Source organism: Ovis aries, chromosome 24, assembly GCF_016772045.2.
Source record: "Ovis aries strain OAR_USU_Benz2616 breed Rambouillet chromosome 24, ARS-UI_Ramb_v3.0, whole genome shotgun sequence".
In the NCBI taxonomy this organism is placed as follows: Eukaryota; Metazoa; Chordata; class Mammalia; order Artiodactyla; family Bovidae; genus Ovis; species Ovis aries.
This window is the reverse complement of record NC_056077.1, coordinates 33,092,063-33,113,369: the sequence shown is the minus strand read 5'-3', so window position 1 is coordinate 33,113,369 and position 21,307 is coordinate 33,092,063. Positions and strand designations below refer to the sequence as shown.

General features: G+C 55.3%; 1 protein-coding gene across 1 annotated transcript in view; it reads right to left on the bottom strand.

Annotated features, from left to right (window-relative positions):
* Positions 1-21,307, bottom strand: part of CASTOR2 (cytosolic arginine sensor for mTORC1 subunit 2) — a 53,573-nt gene that overhangs the window by 8,638 nt on the left and 23,628 nt on the right. The window contains exons 2-6 of the mRNA XM_004020953.5: positions 7,300-7,370; positions 2,857-3,050; positions 1,760-1,892; positions 1,123-1,246; positions 226-336 (exon numbers count right to left, since the gene is read on the bottom strand). Of these exons, the coding sequence (XP_004021002.1) occupies positions 226-336; positions 1,123-1,246; positions 1,760-1,892; positions 2,857-3,050; positions 7,300-7,370 (633 nt within the window). The remainder of the gene's footprint in view (positions 1-225; positions 337-1,122; positions 1,247-1,759; positions 1,893-2,856; positions 3,051-7,299; positions 7,371-21,307) is intronic.

Here is a 21,307-nt window from a genome sequence, read left to right as displayed (position 1 = left end):
TTGCTCAGGCTGGTCAGGGTACCCCTCCTCAGCTCCAGACTGGGGGATGGGGTGAGGGGATGAATAGCACTGGATAGCGCTGGGTGACTTGGGGCCTTCGTCTCTGAGTGGCCTGTCATCTGTAAGATGGGGCCGCTCACCTCTAATGAAGGGCTAGGGCGGGGACTTGTTAGGACCAAGTGGGTGATGGGCCCATCATCAGCCTCCACCCAGGGCCTGGCTCACCTCTGCTGGGTCTGCACGTCCATCACCAGGGAGATGTAGCCCTCGATGAGGGAGAAGGAGAAGAAGCGGATGTGATCGCAGTCATCACCGGACGCCAGGGGGTCCTTCACTCTGGGGGCCGGGGGAGATGGTGAGGGGTGTAGCGGGGGACCCACTTCACCCTGCCCCTCACCCGGCCCACCTGCCCTGCCTGTTAGCTACGGGGTGTCTGGAAAGGCACTGACCAAATCCTGGCTCTGACTCTGCCTTGCTGGGGGACCCTGAGCCACTGCCCCCTCACTGGTCTCCACATCTGTGAGATGCAGGTGATTCCACGGCATTCACGGGGGTGAGCACCGCACTTCACAGTGTTGAAGACCCAGCTGGCCCTCTGCGTGGGCAATACTTGCCCCTTCCTGGACAGGGTTTCTCTGTCCCTGTGTTGGCCAGCATCTCAGGGCACACTCTGTGGTCACTGCCAGCTTGCTGGCCCCTGATCCCACCCCACTTGGTGTTGCTGAAACTTAAAATCTGCCCTGAGGAAAAATGCAAAGTTGTCATCCAGCAAATGAAAAACACCTGAGTTCCTGGCTCTTCAAATGACTGGGCTTGCCCAGGAGCTCAGGGGACCCTGGGGTGTTCATAACATCTACATGTGGGCCTGGGGTTTCAACAAGTTTTGGGGTTTGCAATGAATCAATTCTCCCCTTTAAGAAAGGGGATTTGGGGTAGAGTCATGTCTCTCTTCCCAAGCTAGCTCCCAGGGCAGGCCTGTGCCTCCCTCCTCGGACTATTTCTCCCCCTTCGGATTAGCTCCCAGGGCAGGCCTGTGCTTCCCCTCAGACTGGGGCTTGTAGGCAGATTCGTGTCTCCTTGGCCCACCCTGCAGCCCCTCACCCCCGAGGGGGCCCTCCCTACCCGTTGGAGTAAAACATGACGTCCATGAGGAGTGTGGCAACAGTGGGCAGCGTGTCGGGGTCCAGGCTGGTGACACAGAATCTGTTGCTCGGGCTGGACAGTGGGTGGATGACGGGCCTCTGGACTGTGGGAGCACAAACACAGAGGATGCTGAGGCCAGGAGGTGGCAAGGGGCCTGGGGGGGGGGCGACGGTCATCCAGCAGCTGCTCTGGGGAGGCTGGGCCCCAGTCACTTCTGCAGCTCCCAGCACCCGCTGCAGCTCTCCTAATTCTCTGGGCTCACCACCCCTCTCCAGACCCCGGGGCCTTTGCACGTGCCATGCCATCTGCCTGGAAAGCCCTTCCCAAACTTCACCACCTATCTTATTAGCTCCTACTTGTGCTGTATAAGTTTTTTAGCCTGAGAGTCACTGCCTCTGGGAGGTCCACACTGATACCCTGGGCTGGGTCAGCAGTGGCCCCTGGCCATTTCTGGCTGTGTCCACATCCACCACCTTTTGGAGATCCTGAGTCTGAGGACTGTTGAACCATGTGATGCCTGGCCTTCAGCCAAGGCTCTGAGAATGGGGGTGCCCTGGGGCAGGACCTGATCATTTCCTGAAGTTTCTCTGCACAACCCTCCCCTCCCTCAACCCACCCATCTTGGGCTTCACGAAGCCGTTGGTGATGCCGAGGTTCTCAGCCGCCACTGTCTCGCCATTGACGACCCGCAGGATGGTGAACTCTGATGACAAGGTGTGGGTAACGAAGGGCAGGTCCCGCTCACGCACCTGGGGACAAGGAGTCAACGAAGTGAGTGTACCATTATCCCCGGATGGAGTGGGGCTGGGGGCACCAGCCCCTTCACTCTGAAATTCTGTGCCCAGAACCAGTGTCCCCCTCCTGGCCTCCCGCTGTCCTGGTTGGGACAGGGGCACGTGGTACCAGGGACCTGGGACTAGGGGCACGTGACTCTCCAGGGACAGAGGGAGGCCCAGAGGGGAGAAGATGCTCCACCGAGGGCAGGGACGTGTGGGTCCACGCCCCACTCCCTTTAGAATGTGGTGCCGAACCTGCCCCGCCGACCACGCCCCCACGACCACGTCCCCACAGGAGAAGAGCACAAATAACACAGTGGCCAGGAATTGCTGTCAGCTCTGCGACTGGACAGTGAGATCAAAGCAGTTCATCCTAAAGGAAATCAACTGTGAATATTCATGGGAAGGCCTGATGCTGAAGCTGAAGCTCCAATACTTTGGGCCACCTCATGAGAAGAGCTGCCTCACTGGAAAAGACCCTGATGCTGGGCAAGATTGAGGGCAGGAGGAGTAAGGGGGCAGCAGAGGATGAGATGGTTGGATGGCATCACCAACCCAATGGACATCAGTTTGAGTAAACTCCGGGAGATAATGAAGGACAAGGAAGCCTGGGGTTGCAGAGAGTCACACATGATTTAGCAACTCAACAACTCTGACCAGAAACGCCTGCCCCCCTGGAGGAAGTGCTATGGGACTGGGGAGCCAGAAGTCTAGCTGTGAGGGCGTCCCACCCACGCATCTGGCATCCAGTTCAAACCAAACAGGGCCCACTCAAAGGGCAGGGAGTGCATGGAGCTAGAGCCTAGCCTGGGCCATGCTGACCCTGGACTGATGACCCCAAGGTCCCCTTGACATGTCTCTGAGCAGACCATGAAATGGGGGCAGGGGCACAGACTTTGCGGATCACGTTGGTGGGGGTGCCTGCGTCATGGCTTACCAGGATGAAGTCCGTCTGGTAGGTGGACAGCATGAACACCGAGATGTTCTGATCGGCCAGCGGGGCGATGACCGACTTGGCGATCTTGGTCACGCCGATGGGCTGGGAGCTGGAGAAGCTGCCGCCGCCAGACACCACATTGAGGGCCAGCCAGGTGGCGTCAGCCACGCTCAGGTGTTCCGAAGAGGGCAGTTCTGGAGGGGGACACAGAGGGCCAGCCTGTGATTGACGGGCCCCAGCTGTGTGACCTTGGCCAGCCCGCCCTCTGGACCCCAGCGCCCTCATCTGTCAGAGGAGGATGGGAGACTGGCCCCTGTCCCTCCTGGGAGAACCGAGCAGGGAAGACCTTCAGAGGAGTCTGGACGTGCCGGGCAGCTCAGTAGGGCGGGGGCCCTGGGGACAAGAGGTTTATCTGTGCTGGGCCTCAGTCCCCAGCTGTGAAGTGATGAGTATGAGTACTCCGCAGCAATTCTGTGGTTTCTGGTTCTCATGACCCTTCCAGGTGCCAGGTCCTGTTATCATCTTATCCAGGTGGAACGGGTCCTATGGTTTTCAAACTGGGTTCCCAGGAACCTCCCGGGCGGGTGCTGGGGGTGGAGGGGAGGGAGGCCAGGAGAAGATAGGATGGAGGGCCCAAGATTTCTCTCTCTGCTTCTATCAGACCCATCACCCAAGTCCCTCCTGAGAGCCTAGGGATCCTGCCGGGGGGGCCCCACACGGCGGGGTACGGTCAGGGGGCCAGTGATCCCGGAGTCTCCTTGACTAGCTTGTGAAGACCATCCTACCCAGCCCGTCCTGCAGAGAGAGCACCCGGGGAGGCTGCGCATGGGACGTGGCACATGTGTGTGCAGCTGCACGGACAGGCAGCCACGGGACTCTCCGTGCATCGCGGCTGTCTATTCAAACCGACCCTGGACCAAGACTGTTATTTCACCCTATTCATGTGACAAACCAGAGCTCTGAGGGACTGGTGACTTAACCGAGATCACTCAGGGAAATGACAGAGCCAGAGTTCAAACCCAGGTCTGCCTTATACACAGACTCTCACGCTCTGTGTGGGCATTGCATGAGAAGAAGGGGCAGGTCCCCAATTGGCGCAGGGGCTAAGAAGAGGGGCCTGGAGCCTGGGGAGTTAAGGGGGCTCTCAGGATCGTGACAACGCCTGAGGGAGGCTATGCAGGACGGCTCTGGAGGCCTTACCCAGGTTCCTACCTGCCCAGCTCTGGTCGTCATGGCAACCACAGCCTAGGGAGCCCATTGGCCCTGCTGCCTGAGAAGGGCCAGTCCTCTGCCAGGCTGGCTGGAGAGGCAGGCTGCCTCCCAGAGAAGGGAAGGGGCTTGGGAGGTGGAGCGGGAGGAGAGGCTTAAAAAAAAAAAGGTTCTGATTTCGGGCTTCCACCTGTTACCTGGAGTGTTGGAAGAGAGACTTAGCTCCAGGACCGCCAGAGGAATCACGGCCCCGCCAGAGCCAAGAGTCCCAGCCCAATTCTGAAGTCCTACGGAGCCTGGAACTGGCCAGAGGGGACTTCCCAGGGACAGCATTGTGAGACCCCACCCGGCCATCTATTTTTTTCTTTTGGTATTTTTGGCCTTGCCACGTGACATAGTAGCATGGTCCCTCGACCAGGGCCTGAACCTGGGTCTCTGCAGTGAAAACGCTGAATCCTAACCACCAGGCCACCAGGGAATCCCCCTAACGATGCCATCTTGAGCAAAGACAGCTCTAGGAGCCGCTGAGGGCTGGGGTGCCCCGACGGTCCCGTCAGCTAAAGCCATTTTATAAACATATTAATAAATAAGATATTAATAAACAGATTTAACAGGGAAAGTTTTGAAAAGTCCCTTTTCACGACGACTGAATCCCAAAAGCCTTCTTGGGAAAACTCTGGAGGGGTCCTTCCTGTAAGGGTCAGCTCACACATCACGACCACGCTGACTGTCATGAACCTGCCCTCTGTCTGCCTCTTCCAAGCTCCTTGGGACTCAGAGCCGCCCGACGGCTCCCAAGTCCTCTGGAGCAACCGCTGAAGTCCTCGTGACCTGGGAACCAGCGCTGCCCCAGAGGAAGTTCTGGGTTCAGGGAGACAGTCTACACCTATGCTATCCAAGGCCACTCACCTCACATGGCTACGGGGCACGTGAGATGTGGTTAGTGCCACAGAAAAAAAAGACAACCGAACGCTTTATTTAATTCTGGTCCATTTAAGTCCCCACAGTCGTACGGGGTGAGCAGCTGGTTGGAGTCTACAATTGGCCCCATGAGCCCGTCGGCTCCCTCAGGGTAGCGGCCTCAGTGGCCTTTGTTTTCTGCCATTCTCAGCGCAGGGGGCACGCGGAGGCTCCAAGTGAAGGGCTGGGGAGGGAGAGGGCGGCTGTCCCCACCTCTCTACTCGGCCCAGGCCCCTCTTCCCACCCCTCTACCTTCGCTGTTCCCTGCCCCGTCCCCCCGGCTTGGTCTCTGTGGTCAGGCTCCATCTCACTACGAGACCCGGGGTGCAGGGTACCCTCTGACATCATTTCATGTGCTCCTACACTCGACTTCCCAGGACGGGGCAAAGGGCCCCAGGGGAGCCAGTGCCATCCCTTTACATAGTCTGCCTCTCTGAATCCTCAGGGCAGAATGCTGTCCATTTGTTTAGAGACCTGGCTCAGGAGTCAGCCCCTCTCCCATTTCACAGACTACGAAACTGAGGCCCAGAGAGGGAGGCTGATGGGCAGGATATCATGGTGTAAAGACGGGGGGACCTCATTCTGGCCTCGAAGCATGCCTTCCAGTCTCGCCTTGCCACCAGCCTGTGGCAGGGTGTTGAGAAAACCCCTCTCGCAGGGCTGAGCTTCAGGACTGTCAAGCAGGGCAGGGTTCAGGCAGCTGACGTTCCAGGGCCCCAGTTCTGACGGCGTGGTCCCCCTGGCCCTGTAAGGCCTTTGCCTGGCAGGTGGAGCTTTGGCTGCCCCAGCCTCAGGCCTGCCCTTCCCTAGAGGAAAGGTGGACCATCTCAAGACTGAAAGGGGTTATTACTTCTGTCACTACCCATCACCCAAGGCCCTAAAAACAGCCTCTCAGAGCTGAGGACGGTCCCTGGTGGATTGCTGAGCCACCTGCCACCTCCCAGACCCCAGGTGGGCAGCTCCGTCGCTGGGAGCCCCCCGCTCCTGACAGCGGGGCGTGCGGGTCCCTGCACTATGTGGCCATGCCCTCCGCACAGGGCAGGCCAGGCCTTTCCCACCCCGCAGCATCAGGGTCAAGAGGCCTGGGGTCAGGTGGGCAGGGTTTCATCCTGGCTGCGTGACTCTGGACAAAACCACCATGTCTCAATTTCTTAAGCTTTCAAACGTGGGCTGCTGAAATTAGGATGGGCTCCAGAAGACGCCTGGAGGATTCTGTGAGATAAACCCCATCGGATGCTTAGCTAAGGGCCTGGTGTCTGAGGGCTCACCAAGCGCCAGAGTCTCTCTGTTTCAACAGGAGTTGGGGAAAATGTATCAATATCAAGAGTTTAACATGTAAAGGAGTTACTTGTGGGACAAAGGAACAGTCATGGGTCTGAGCGTTCAACTCAAACGGATTTAAAACAAAGACCCAGGAACCACCTAAAAGTCCATGCTGGAGCCCAGCAGATGAACCCACAGTTCATCTATGACAGAAGACCACAATCTGTTTAAAAAGCAGGTTTTCCGTGGGACTTCCCTGGTGGGCCAGTGGTTAAGACTCCATGTCCCCAGGGCAGGTGGCACACGTGCTATCCCTTGTTGGGGAACTAAGATCCCACATGCTGCATGGTGAGGCCAAAAAAAAAAAAAAAAGATGAACTCTATGGTACGCAAATTATATCTCAGTTTAAAAGATGGAAGAAAGATAGGGTAGGAACTTTGGTGATACCCTGAGGCATTGTATAAAAGACGGAAGAAAAGTTGTTACTGGCTCACTCGTGTCCGACTCTTGGCCACTCCCATGGGCTGTAGCCTGCCAGGCTCCTCTGTCCGTGGAAATGTCCAGGCAAAAATACTGGAGTGGGTAGCCATTCCCTTCTCCAGGAGATCTTCCCGGCCCAGGGATCAAATCCAGGTCTCCTGCATTGCAGGTGGATCCTTTCCTGTCCGACTCACCAGGAAAGAAAGATTATGGAAAATCACAGAAGGATGGTGACTATGGCTTGTTCCCATGGGAACAAGGACTGAGGAGGTTTGAAAGCACCTCCCTTGTGGGAGGAGCCCCCAGAGAACAAGCCCCCTCCCTCCCTGGTGGCCTTAGTTCCGGGTGGGGTAAGCACTGGCCCCTCTCAGCTGTGGGTCCTTTCCTGAGGGATCAGAACACGGAGGGGAGAGAAGGAAGCTCTACCGACTTTGTAACCCACCAGCAGGTGGGGGCAGAAACAGGTGGGCGAGCAGCCAGCACTGACCACAGGCCATGGTCCAGCCAAGCCCCCGGGGAGAAGTTCATACCAAGGAAGCCCTCCTCATCGACAATGATGGTGTAATCCTCCGGGGTCTCGGTCAGACTGAAGAACTTGCACCTGGGTGGACGGACAGACAGACACAGGATATTGTTAACTCCCAGCAGACCCTGCGGCAGCCACCCACCCGTGACCCGGTGTACCAGCGCTCTGATCCAGGCTGCTGGAGCAGGGCTGGGGGTACTGATTCTTTCTCCCGCCAGTGCCCCAGCTCTTACTCAGGGGGTCGCAGAGAGGCCTAGAGATGACGATCGTTTCCTCTGCCACACCCAGTCTGTGGGGACCCCCGAGCTGGCCAGCCTCCAGGATCGCCTCTAGGCCCCAGGGCAGCTCTGGCGGGAACCATGCAGATGAACTGTCTTTCCCGGCCTACCCAAACCCCTACATTCTGACCGCTAGGCCTCTGTCGCTGGGCTGTGTCCCCTGCCCATGGTCCAGGCCCCTCTCCTCACCAAGAGCCCCCACTGTCATTCAGGGCCTAAGTCATATTACTCCACCAAAAGCCCCGCCTTTAGGGGACCCTTCTTCCTTGTACAAGAGAGGGGTGTGGCTGTGTGTGCCATTTTGGGGCATGGATCCCTGAACCGCCTCTGGTAACACTGCTTAGCCTGGGGTGTAAGTTACTCATCCCCTATCCCAAGTGGGACCATCAATTTCCCAAGGCCAGGGAGGGCCCGGCAATCACCCTGTCCTTCTGTATCTTGTCCCTGCTGGTCTCAGCCCTGAGCGCACTCTGGGCACCTGGCAGACAGGCTGGGTTCCGTGTCCAGGCTGCCCTTGGGCTGGGCTTTGAGGCTGTCACTGGGTGAGGGGGAGGGTTACCTCCTCTCACTACCTCTCTCCCTGCTCCCCATCCAGCTAGTGGACCCCAGAACACCCTAGGCGCAGCGACAGGGAGACGGCACGCTCAGGCAGTGGTGTGTGGGAAACTGCCCACGGTCATTTATTTTTCCGGTGTCACTGATCTCAAGAGTGAGGCTCAGCTCGGGCTCTGCGCCCAACGTGTAAAACTCATCCATCATGGGAAGTCGTGACACAAAGAGGTCCAATGAGTAACCCTGGCAAGGGTCCGAACGGCACTTCTAAGAAGATTAAAATGGGAAAGGAATCCTGAAGTGTCATGGGATGGGGTGGCCAGAAGGTTACACAAACCTCTCTCCTCCTGGTTTCCCCTCCCCTGGCAGCCGCCCTCCAACACTGAAGCCTCGTCACCAGAAGCCCCGCAGCGCCCTCTTTCCCTTTATGTTTTAAAAAATTAATTTAACTGGAGGATAATTACAATACTGTGGTGGCTTTTGCCATACACCGACATGAAGCAGCCACAGGGCACATGTGTCCCCCAATCCTGAATGCCCCCTCCCACCTCCCTCCCCTTTTCTCTTTAAATTTTTCACAAGGCATGAGATCCCCTGGAACTGGTAGGAATGCAAAGTGGTACAGCTGTTAGGGAAAACGGTTTGTCAGTTTCTTACACAGTGAAACATACATGACCACAGGCAATCCCACTCCTGGGTATGGACTCAGGAGAAATGAAAACATGGCCACACAAACGCCTGTATGCAAAATGTTTACAGCCTTTATCTGTAACCACCCTGAACTGCAAGCATTCCAAACATCCTCCTTGCAGCCGGAGAGCTGGGTAAACTGTGGCATGTCCACGCCAGCGAATACGAGTCAGCAACGACGAGGAGCGAGCGAGCAACTCCTGCAGTAATGCGGACGCAGCTCAAGAGCGCTGGGCTGCGGTAAAGCCACGCTCCACAGGCGAGCGTACTCTGTGCTTCCATTCATGTGAGATTCTGACTTGCCTTTCTCTTTAAATGAAACTTTTGATCTTGTATTGGAGTATAGCCGATTAACAATGTTTTGATAGTTTCAGGTGGACAGCAGAGGGACTCAGCCATACATATACACCCATCCATTCTCCCCCAAACTCACCTCCCACCCAGGCTGCCACATAACACCGGGCAGAGTTCCCTGCTCTACAGGAGGACCTTGTAGGCTATCCATTTTAACTATAGCAGTGTATACCGTCCCCAAGTCCCTAACTATCCCACCACTCCCTTCACTCCCAGCAACCATAAATTTGTTTTCTAAGTCTGTGAGTCTCCTCCTGGTTTGTATCATGTCCTTTAGATCCCACATATAAGGGATGTCATACAATGTTTCTGCTTCTCTGACTTACTTCTGTGTGACATTCTGGAAGAGGCAAAACTGTAAGGATGGAGAACAGAACAGATCCCTGGTTGCCTGGGGCTGGGTTGGGGTTGATGTCTGAGTCACCAGGAACTTTCTGGGGTGAAGGAGGTGTTTGGTTTCTTTTTTAAAAAATGATTTATGGCTGTGCTGGGTCTTCTTTGCTGGGCAAAGGCTTTCTCTAGTTGCGGCAAGCAGGGGCTACTCTCTAGCTGTGCTGCGCGGGCTTCTCATCACCGTGGCTCCTCTTGCTGTGGAGCGTGGGGTCTAGGCACACAGGCTTCAGTAGCTGCGGCTTGTGGACTGAGTTGCTCTGAGGCATGTGAAATCTTTCTGGACCAGGGATCGAACTCATGACCCCTGGTGGATTCTTAACCATTGGACCACAAAGGAAGTCTGGTGTTTGGATTCGTGACCGTTGTGGTGGCGACGAGATTGCACACGTTTTTCAAAACGGAAAGAACTATACCCTAAGAAGGGTGACTTTTACCGTATATCTGGATTATACCGCCATGAACCCGGAGTTGAGAAAAGTGCTGGTGCCAGAGCCATAAATGAGTGGCGCCCTTCCCCCTCCTTGACATTCAGCTCACCCAGCAGCACACACTGTTCAATTTACCTCCAGGTCTTTGGTTTTCAAATTACATCTCTTGCCCCTGCCTGTCCCACATCCAATTTGCAACTATTGCCTGGACAAGCAAAATCTGTAATTGCTGGGGGACAGCAGCACATTAGCACCTTAGTGAGTGGCAATCGCTGGTCTGGCCTAGTTCCTTCCTGGGGACCCCCTCTCCCCAGCCATCACCAGAATGCCACAAGCACGCACACCCTGGGTCCGGGGGGCGGCCAACTCAGCCATCCGAGAGCCCTGGGAAGGCATAGGGATGTGGTGCTTGCTCCTGGTGCCCTCTTGGCGGTGAGGGATGCTCCAGAAATAGACCGTATAAATGACCCCGAGGGCGTAAACACCGGCAGAAGGCAACATTGGCCTCTGTATAAATGGGGGTATGACTATGCTGTTGATGGGACCCGCGGCTGAGGGCCAGCTGGTAGACATCCATCTCGGAATGTGCACCTTGGCATGGGCAGGCCTCTGGGAGGGCGAGTTGGCCAGAGGGACCTGCAGCTACTCCTCTGGTCAAACTCAGAAGGACGTAGTCTCATATTCCCGCCCCACCATGTCCTACACGTCTCTAAGCTCACCCCATCTCTACACCCCTCAGTCACTCTGAGATCTGTTTTTGCCTCTCTCCATCACTCTCCTCCACATGAATGCGTGCCTAGAAGCCTCTCCAGAACTCTTGCCTGTCTCATCTCATGCATCCAAAGGCTGACAAATATTCTTTCCACTGCCCGGCACCCCCTTCCCTGTTCTTTGGTTGGACACGTGCTGCTCATCCTTCAAGACTCAGTTTAAGCACCTTCTTTGGGGTGAAATCTTTTCTAACTGGCACTGGCCACCTCCTCTGTCTCACTCCCCATCATAGGAGGGGTCCTCCCTGGATGTTAAAGCCATCGTGGACAGCTAGGCTTGCTGGTGCATCACGCCTTTAGGGGACAGTTCATTCACCTCAGACTGTGTGTGAAGGGTGCCTGTAAGAGTTGGGCAGTGCACAACCTGAACAGCTGCACATGATGGTCCTGAATGCCTTCCACAGTCTAGTCCAGGTAACACCTGTTTCCCCCAGTGGACGATATAAGCTCTCAAAGGGAAGGACGATGGGTTCTCTGTACATATATCTTGTACGTGACATGGGCTGGAAGAGTGTCAATACTCAAAGTCTGACGAGCAAAAGAGTGAACTGTGGCCACATACCTGCCCCCAAAGCCAGAGAAGCCCCGATCAGAGCAACCCCTGCCTGTCTTTGTGCGCCACTGCTTTGACTCACCCCGCCTCTGGGAGACGCTCGAGTCTCCAGTCCCAGCTCCACGCTCTCTAACGAGCTGTGGCTAAGCCCATTCCCCAGATGCCGGGCCTCAGTGTCTGTGGCGTCTCTGCGCTTTGTCTAAGGAGCCGGAGAGAGGAACAAGACCCAGCAATTACCCAGACTGCTGCTGAGTGCTGTTGGGAAATCTGAGGAGGAGGGGACGCATTTGCCCTCTAGATGCCCTCATGGTGCTAAGGAACAGGATGAAATAACAGTGTTAGAGAGAGCCGCTTGGGAGAGCGGGAAAAGGACCAAGGTCCTGGAGTCAAGAGGTCCAAGTTTCAGTCCCAGTCCGGTGCCGGGGGGTGGTGAACCCTGGGCTGCCTCATTCCTCTGTACGTGTCCAGTGAAGGACATGTTCAAGGCGGACTAGGTTTCCTGTAGCTCCAGCTTGGGCAAGAAGGGCACAGGCCCCGTGGAACCCTGCCAGCTCCATAGCAAGGTGGATCTCAAAGGGCCTGGTGACAAGGCGTGGAGAGACGATCCCAGGACCATCAAATCTGTCTGGGAAAAGCTTTTCAAGGGCAGGTAAAAATCCCATCCAGCTCTGATCAGAACCCAAGACAGATCTGTTGCCCAGGCAGCTGGGCAGGTGGCAACATCACACCTCTGGGGGGAGGGCTCACTCATCGCACAGTCCCTGTGATGAGCACCCTCAGGGTTGGGCAGTGCACGGCCTGTGCAACTGTGTGTGATGGTCGACTGGCAAGGAGGGGTCAGGTAGAGTCCTGGGCAATGTAGGAAGGAGACTGGGAACAACAGACACTCCTGGTTCACTGTGGTTCAGGACACACTCCAAGAATTGTAATGCAAGTCCCCTGTCCAGGAGATGCCAACACATCCTCGGGCTCTGTGAACAAAGCACGGGTGCTTGATAGTACTGGAGGCCACACGAGAAAGTCTATGTCTGTTCAGAGACTCACAGGCCTGGTAGAGCGTGCCCAGGAGAAATGAGGGGACCTTAGACTGCACCCCCTTCCCGCCTGGAGAAGAGTCCAGCTGCCATCTTTAAATCTCTGTGGCTGCTCTGGACCGGGGAAGGGAACAGTGCTGCCGTCTATGGCTGTGTGACCTCTGGCAAGTTACTTAACCTCTCTGTGCCTCAGTTTTGTCACGTGTACAGTGAGGATGATGACAGTGCCCACTTACTAGGGTTGCTGCTTAAGAATAAATGAGTGTATACCCAGCACGACCATGGTAAGCACTCAATATGTTGGCCATTTTTCCTTCTTGGAGAACAGAGGCAGCTGCGGTGGGGGACCATGGGGAGGCCAGCTTGCGTTGCCAGTTAGAAGAGCTCTAGAGCCAAATGAGGGCTTCTTCAGTGGCTCAGTGGTAAAGAGGGATGAGGGTTCAACCTCTAGGTTCGGAAGATCCCCCCTGGAGGAAGAAACGGCAACCCACTCCAGTATTCTTGCCTGGGAAATCCCCATGGATAGAGAAGCCTGGCGGACTATAGTCCGTTGGGTCACAAAGAGTCAGACATGACTGAGCAATTGAGTATGAGCAAAGCCAAATGGGCTACAGAGACCAGGAGGGAGTGAGATTCTACCTTTCTGAGGGGCTGAGCCCCAGGCTGGTGGGCTTCAGAGATGATGCTACATTGATGGGGAGGATGGATTAAACCACCTCCAAGGTTCTGGGGAGTGCCGAGTCTCTGGATTACTTGAGACACCTGGTCCTTATATGCTGACCCCAAGCAACAAGCTTTGGCTGAAGTTTCCATTCACCTTCCCAGTAGTCCGGCACCCATCAGGTAGCCAGCAAAGGGATGATGGTCTATGATGGGAGAAACCAACTCAGCCTACAATTCCTAGTGGATCTGCTGGAGCCAAACCCACTCCCTGGTCCCAGCTCCCTGACACACCATGCTGGGACCTCTAGAATCTTCAGACATTCAGCATGTCTGAGCACATGGACTGTCCAGATCAGGGGAGCCAGGGAGGCGGTCTCACACATCACCATTGGGTGGGAGCTCCTATCAGCATCCTTCTCGCCTTCCCCATTCACCTGAGGGCTGGGTGGTGGTCCTGCCCTCCCCTCCTTGTTTCCCAGACATCACAAAGACCCCCTGACATAGTCAGGGCTCAGCAGAAGTCGCCTTTCCATGGAATCCTGTGCAGAAGTCTTGGTCTCTGGGAGGCGGGAGCCGGCTTCATGGGCCAGACCCTCCTGGGACCGGGGCCTGTTTTCTGCAGGGTCACCACGTGCTCCTCCCAGACAGACCTTGCTGAGGTCGCCAGGCCACAGAATAAATCTAGCCCTTTGCAATTAGAGCTTGGTCAGCTGGGCTTTCTGTCTTTTTATACAGTTAAGAGCTTGGTCAGCTGGGCTTTCTGTCTTTTTATACAGTTCATGGGGTTCTCACGGGAAGAACACTGGAGGGGTTTGCCATTCCCTCCTCTGTGCTAAAGCTGAAGCTCCTGTTCTTTGGTTGCTGCTGCTGCTGCTGCTAAGTCATGTCAGTCGTGTCCAGCTCTGTGCGACCCCATAGGCGGCAGCCCACTAGGCTCCCCCGTCCCTGGGATTCTCCAGGCAAGAACACTGGAGTGGACTGCCATTTCCTGCTTCAATGCATGAAAGTGAAAAGTGAAAGTGAAGTCAGTCGCATCCGACTCTTAGCGACCCCATGGAGTGGGGTGCCACTGCCTTCTCCAGTACTTTGGCTACCTGGTGTGAACAGCTGACTCACTAAAAAAGACCCTGATGCTGGGGAAGATTGAAGGCAGGAGGACAAGGGGACGACAGAGGATGAGATGGTTGGATGGCATCAACGATTTGATGGACATGAACTTGGGTGAACTCCGGGAGACAGTGAGGAACAGGGAGGCCCGGTGTGCTTCAGCCCATGGGGTCGCAGAGAGTCAGACACGACTTGGTGACTGAACAACAGCTGGGCTACGACATGAGCACCAGACAGGCCCTGCAAACTGGACTGGGAACAGGCTTTCAGCATGTCCCGGGTACCCATAATTCCTTGGCTCAAGTAGGGCCTCTGAGCGCTCATTTTGAATTTCAGCACCCAGACACCCATGCCTGTTTCCCACCAAGGGTAGCCTGTTCAGGATGGAACGAGGGAGGTCCAACTACGTCTTCCTCTGTAGCACATCACAGCGAGCAGACGGAGGGGCCAGGCTCTGACCCACTTCTGGGGGCCACCCCACTGCCTCCGCCAGCCCTGCCGATGCATTCCTGCAGTGGAACACGGGAGCCTTGAACTTGAACTACAGTGAGGGACAGACACGCTTTTGGGGTGCTCACTGGGCTGGTCTCCCGCCTTCCCGGGCTCTTCTTCCCTAAGGACATCAGGGAGGAGAGTGTGGGTCAGACTTTCTTCTGTTACCCAGCCATGACTTTTTCTTCTGCTTCTGGGTCTTTGATAGGTCTTTTGTGTTATTTACAATTCATTTCTACTGTCATTAACAACTAGAAGCTGCTAATTGAAGTTTTAGTTAGAAAAAACTCAATTAGTTGTTTTGTTAACAACTAGAAGCTGCCGTTTCAAGCACTGTGTCAGTACTGTGGTTTGAAGGGCAATCCTAAAGAATGTCCTTTTTCTGTTAAGATTGAAAAACAAATCTGCTTCAGTCTTGGGTGGCCAGGAGAATCAGACAGCGTGGCTATCAGTCTCACAAATTCTAGGGTGATATGCAGAGACAGAACCGCAGAAAGGCGCTGGGTAGGGAGGAGGGATAAAGTAAGGTCTGGATAAAGCCCCTGAGAGCCGAATGCAGTGGCTAGATCACTCAGTCTTTCAACAAACAAATGGTTAAGTGCCTTTAATGCATAAAGGCACTGCTTCGTGAGCTGGAGACACACCTTAAATAATTGGACAATTAGAATTTCCATGGGGGCTGGATAAATGGTGAGTCAGACAGTGGTGTGTGCCTGAGAGCCAATAAAAAAAGGAATTTGCAGTTTAAAGCAGAGTGGGGAGTGGTTGCCAGGGGCTGGGGCGGGGGTAAGGGAATGGGGAGCAATCATTAAATGGGTGCAGAATTTCACTTTTGAGACAATGCAAAGTTCTGGAGGTGGATGGTGGTGAAGGCTGTGGAGCAATGGAATGTAAGGATTTAATGCCACTGAGATATACACAATACACTGAAAAGCTTCTACAGGACTCATGGGGACCTTCTCTTGCTCTCTTTTTTAGATGGTGGACAAATGTATTTAATAAGAAATATTACAAAAAATTAAACTGATAATACTTTCTGTTAAGTACATTTGTTCACCATTTTAAAAAAAAGGGGGACTTCCCTGGTGGTCGAGTGGTTAAGAATCCACCTTCCAAGGAAAGGGACTTTGGTTTGATCCCTGGTTGGGGAACTCCAATGCCACATGCCACGGGGCAGCTAAGCTACAGTGCCACACCTAGGGAGAAGCTCACCCACCGATGAAAGATCCCACATGCTGCAAACAAAGCCCTGATGCAGCCAAATAAATAAATCCCTAAAGAAAAAGACAGTGAGCAGGGAGGGCCCCCCATTAGTTCTGTAGAAACTGGAAGGGCGAGCACGTGGCTGTCCCAAAGCCCTGAGGCGGGTCCCTGCCCAGGAGTGGCTGCTGGTGGGGGAGGGGGAACAGCAGGCTAAGACGTGGGAGATATGGGATATGGGAGATATGGGAGATATGGGAGACGTGGGAGGATGTCGGGGCCCCTGTAAGGACCAGGTGGGGCTGAGAGGCCAGTGAGGAGGTACCTGTGGTCTTCAAGGGGGCTGGCTGGTGAGAGCTGGGGGCTCAGACCTGGCTGGCGCTGGTGGGTGTGGCTCCGTCTAGGAGCCAGGAAGTCATATGCAACAACTGGGGGCTGGTGAGGTTGGTGACAAAGACTGAGGCCAAGGCAGGAAACCATCGTCTTCCACGGCACGTTCTCGGCGGAAGCACCAGGGGAGGGGTCAGCTGGCAGGTAGGGCTGCCCTGAACTGACAGAATGTACACACCTCTGAATCCCGCCTGGACCCACAGCTTTGGTCCTTTCCTCCCTGGAGACCTGCAGCTCCCTAGCCCTGCCCCAAGGGCTCAAGCACAAGCCACAGGGAGCTTCCACATGGCTCCTCCTATGGCCATCCCTGTGGCCTGGGGCACCGGGCAGTGTCAGAAGGGTCAGGCCCCAGGGCAGGAACCCTGTCTGTGGAAGGCTGGCCTCTTGCTTTGCAAGCAATTTCCAAGTGCAAGGCACACACGAGGCGCTGACTAGTGGTTCCCTTTCTGCCTTGGAAGGGACTGAGATGGGAAAAAACCCAAGTGGACAAACTGGCTTTTGCCACCTCTCCAAGATGAGGCTGGGACAACTGACTGGTCCTCGAATCTTCCCAAGTTCCTTCTCTGTGAAAGAGGTTTGAGGATATCTCTCCTGCTGGACTGTTTAGGATTTAAGGAGGTTACGGAACACACATGGGAAGTGCTCAAGACCCCACATACGCATGCCCAGTCTCATGATGCTGTGAGCTGGCCTGGAGACTTGAGTGGACGTCAAAGGCAGCGTTCCCATCTGGGTAGTGCTCAGCCTTGCAGTGGGCTCTGGGTCTCTGCCTAACTTCTGGTCTCCCCATTTCTCACAGCCAAGCAGGACAGTCAAGTCTCGCGCAACGGCTAACGAACCCAACCCAGGTCTCCCAGGCAGGCCACTGCATCCCCGCCCCCAGCCATCCCCCAGTGGACTGTCACCCCCACCTGCCCACCACCTCCCAGCGATGATCGTATCCATTGCGGTGCCGAGATGACTTCCTTCACGGGCTATCTCTGCTGGTCAGATACCTGCTCCTCGGGAGATAACTGAGTTTTTCTCATCCAAGTTTCCCATGCCTCCCACAGGACTCCACGCAGGGTCTGCGTGTCATCTGCGTGTTATCTGCTAACTGAATGTATGTGTAGTGTCATTAATGATTTCCATTTCACAGGTGGGAAAACTGATGCTCCGTTAGGTTAAGGCAGTTATGGCCTTGGGACCACTGTGCTGTGCGGACTCTAGGATGGGGGGAGGGGGTGGGCAGCCAGGGGACAAGTGTGGCCTCTGGCATATTCCCTATGACTCAGCTCTTCCCCTGGGAGTCATCCACCCTCTTAAACATTGGTAACCAGAGACAGGGATGAGAGAACTGATAACAGCCCGTCCTTGGTAACAAACACCTGGCTGCAACCCAGATGCCCATCACCAGGAGAGGAGGAGAGGGATGACAGAATACTACCCAGCAGTCACAACGAACACTGCAGGGACTTGCGAAACTATGCTTGCGTCTCCGCAGTATAATCAGAGATGGAAAAATAAGTGCCTAACTGTTATATACAGCACGGTATTCTCTTTACAGAGTGAAAAGCAGCTACAATGGAAAAAACAAGGACAAAACCCAACACGTTTAAGACTCCACGGAGTTACAATGTAACTCCATGTAAAGGAAGCCAGGGAATAAAGAACAGGTTACTTGGGCTTGGGGGGATTCCCTGATAGCTCAGTTGGTAAAGAATCCGTCTGCAGTCCAGGAGACCTTGGTTCGATTCCTGGGTTGGCAAGATCCCCTGGAGAAGGAAATGGCAACCCATTCCAGTATCCTTGACTGGGAAATCGCATGGACAGAGGAGCCTGGCAGGCTACAGTTTATGGGGCTGCAAAGAACTGGACACGGCTGAGCACACACACACCACTCTACGATACAGCAGTTCCTTGCTGATTATCTATTTTATATATAGCAATGTGGATACGTTAATCCCAAACTCCTAATGTATTTCTCCCTCCTCCTGATTTCCCCTTTGGGAAGCCCCTGAGCCTGTGTCCTCTCTGATAGTGACTCCCTGGCTTTCTCCTGACTTAACGGGAAGCTTGTTCAACAACCCCCACCCCCGTTCTTCATGCTGCAGCTAAGAACACACGCAGACACACAGCCTTCAAGGATGTGGACAGCGTTCGGTCAGCAGACTGAAAATAGTAATCAGAAGACTCGACCCTATAGCAACCAGCGGTTCTTCTCCCCCTGCCCTGCCCCACCAAGCCGCTGACACCTTCATGGGGAACCAACGGTCCCTAGAGGGTTTGCCATTACAAGACTTTGGAACCACACTGAGGTACCGCCTGGATGGAGTTGCCAGCCTGTTGCCTGGCAACTCCGTGATGCCCCCACTCCCAGGTCACTCTGCGCCTCTCTCATCTCCTGTGGCCACTCCAATTCTGTACCGCCTGTTGCTGCCTCAGGGACAGGGTGTCCTGGGTGGCCCGCTTGGCTGATCCTTAGATGGCCCCTGATCAGCACCATCCTCCTCGGCAGTGACCTCCAGCTCGGAGATCCCCCGGGTCCTGGCTCTCACCCCTCCACCCCTCGGGGGAACAGCTCAACTGTCCCTCTCCCGTGCCTCCCTGTGCCCACGCTCTGCACCCCAGTGTCCACCTCCAAGGTCCTAAGGAGGTGAAGGCCTCCTTCCAAAACCCCTCTGCCTTTCCATTCATCTCATCCCCTCTCTGACCTTGGAAAAATGGTGCCACCGGGGCAATCTTTTAAGTCCCTGTTCCCACCAGCGCCTCTCTCTCAGGAATCTTGTCTCATACTTGGCTTCCTCCTAGTCTTAGTGACAAACAAGCTCAAGTTTCCTCCATCCTAAAAAAAGGCTCCCTTGTGCCCATCAACCTTCTTCCCTCCACTACCTCTAGCCCTCGCCGCTGGCCGGCCTCAGCCCTTCACTGGATCCTGCTCACCTGTGACCTCTATCAGCCAAAGATGACGGCTTCCTCCCTCATGCCCTCCTGTCCTTGGGCCTTTTGGCAAGACCCTACATGGCTGCCCAAGGGGCTTCAGCCCTGATCCGGGTATTGACCACAGGGCCTTCCAACGTCGACCCTCCTTTCGCTTCCTGCAGCGTCCTCTCTTTCAAGCCTCCCCAACGCTCTTCTCACATTATCCCCTTCCTGCAATTCTCTCCCTCGCAGTGTCCCAGTCACTGCGACCCAGGCTTTCTCCCCAAACGTCAGACACCCACTTCTCCTCTGATGCTGGCTGGACTGGTCTCAGACTCATCTTTCACATCCAACTGCTCAGAGAGGAAGTGCTGGTGCCCATTTCACAGATGAGAAAACTGAGGACAGCAACCTGGCAGACAACCGAGACCACCTCCTGTGCCCTCATCCCAGTGGGACGAAACAGAATCGAGTACCATTCGCTTGACTCTAAAAACCCACTGCTGGGAGTTCCCTGGTGGTCCACTGGTTAGGACTCTGGGCTTTCATTGCCGAGGGACCGAGTTCGATCCTTGGTCAGGGAAGTAAGATCCTACAAGCTGCAAGGCATGGCCAAAACCAAGCAACCAAACACCCCTGCTGTTCCCCCCTGGGCGTGGCCAACAGCTGACCACCAGGACAGAGTCAAGGACGGGGGACTGCCCGAGCCTGGGGCTGAAGGCTGAGTCATCTCAGAGAACATTCTCCTTTCGATGGCTGTGGCCGCCTGTTATGGGCAGTCGGCTGACACTCGATCTGTTTACTCTCGGAGTCCTAGCCCAGCAGAGTGAGGCCCTCACGGGGGCCTCTCTGGGGCATCCTGGGCAAGGAGCCCCAGCCAGTCAGAGCCTCTCGGACCTTAAGCCAGGAGGGGGAGGGCCACTTCCAGGTAAACTTGTTCAGCAGACCCACCCTGAGACTTCAGATTTATGAACCAGATAAATTAGCAGAGGGAGGAGATTTGCAAGGGTTGGTTTAGTTTGGTAGAATCGCTTACCACAGATTCCCATTAAAACCACAACAGGCGGGAGAAAGGGGGGATCTTCCTGGAATCACCCAGACACAAAGGCAGAGCACGGGGAAGCACAGACTCAGGCAGGGGGACCACTGTGTGCTGCCTCCAGGTAACAGAATCCTGGAGACCCTGCCGCTGCTTGCTTACCCCTAGGAAGGGGGAGCTCACTCCTTCGTGTGGCTGGGAGAGCTTATTTCTAGAAAGCTCTATCCGTGGGGCCTCTTTAATAACTGACACCCAACTAGTCTTAATTCTACCCTCCAGGGACCCAGGGAGATTTATTCCAGCTGGGAACATGGCAGGAAAGGAGCCCAGGAGGACTACCACCTCTTCCCACAGTGGGAACAGGGCTTATGGGCAAATATGTTACATAAACCTCAGCTGTTTGCTTAAAGCAGGGGTCCCCAAACTCCGGGATGGATCTAAAGCTTGATGACCTGAAGTGGAGCTGATGTAATAACAAGAGAAATAAGGTACACGATAAATGTCATGGACTTGAATCATCCTGAAACCACCACCCACACCTACCTGTTCCCGGTGGTGCTAGTGGTAAAGACCCCGCCTGCCAGTGCAGGAGATGTAAGAGACACGGGTTCGATCCCTGGGCTGAGAAGATCCCCTGGAGAAGGGCATGGCCACCCTCTCCAGTATGCTTGCCTGGAGAACCCCGATGGCCAGAGGAGCCTGGAGGGTTACAGTCCATAGGGTTGCAAAGAGTCGGACTCAACTGCAGGGACTTAGCGCACACACCCCTCCCCAGCCCTGGTCCGTGGAAAAACTCTCTTCCACAAAACTGGTCCCTGGTGCCAAACAGGTTGGGGACCACTGGCTTAAAGCATGGGTTCTCAACCTTGGCTGCACATTGAACTCACCTGGTGAGCCCTAAAAAATACTGAGGGGGCCTGCAGAGGATGTCCAGCTGAATGGAAAGCCAAAGAGGCAGGAGGCCAGCCTCCCTCGCCAGATGCTTGGACCTTCCGGGCCAGGAGAGGCTCCCGGCAAGCTGCCTAGCCAGGGGCTTGAGCACAGCACATCCGCCACCACGTTCTGGGGGGACACCCTGGGCGGACGTCCACCCGCAGGCACTGTCCACTTACCAAGCCTCTGCTCTGCAGGTCCCCCCCCCCCCCAGGCAGCTGCAGGGGTGGCACTC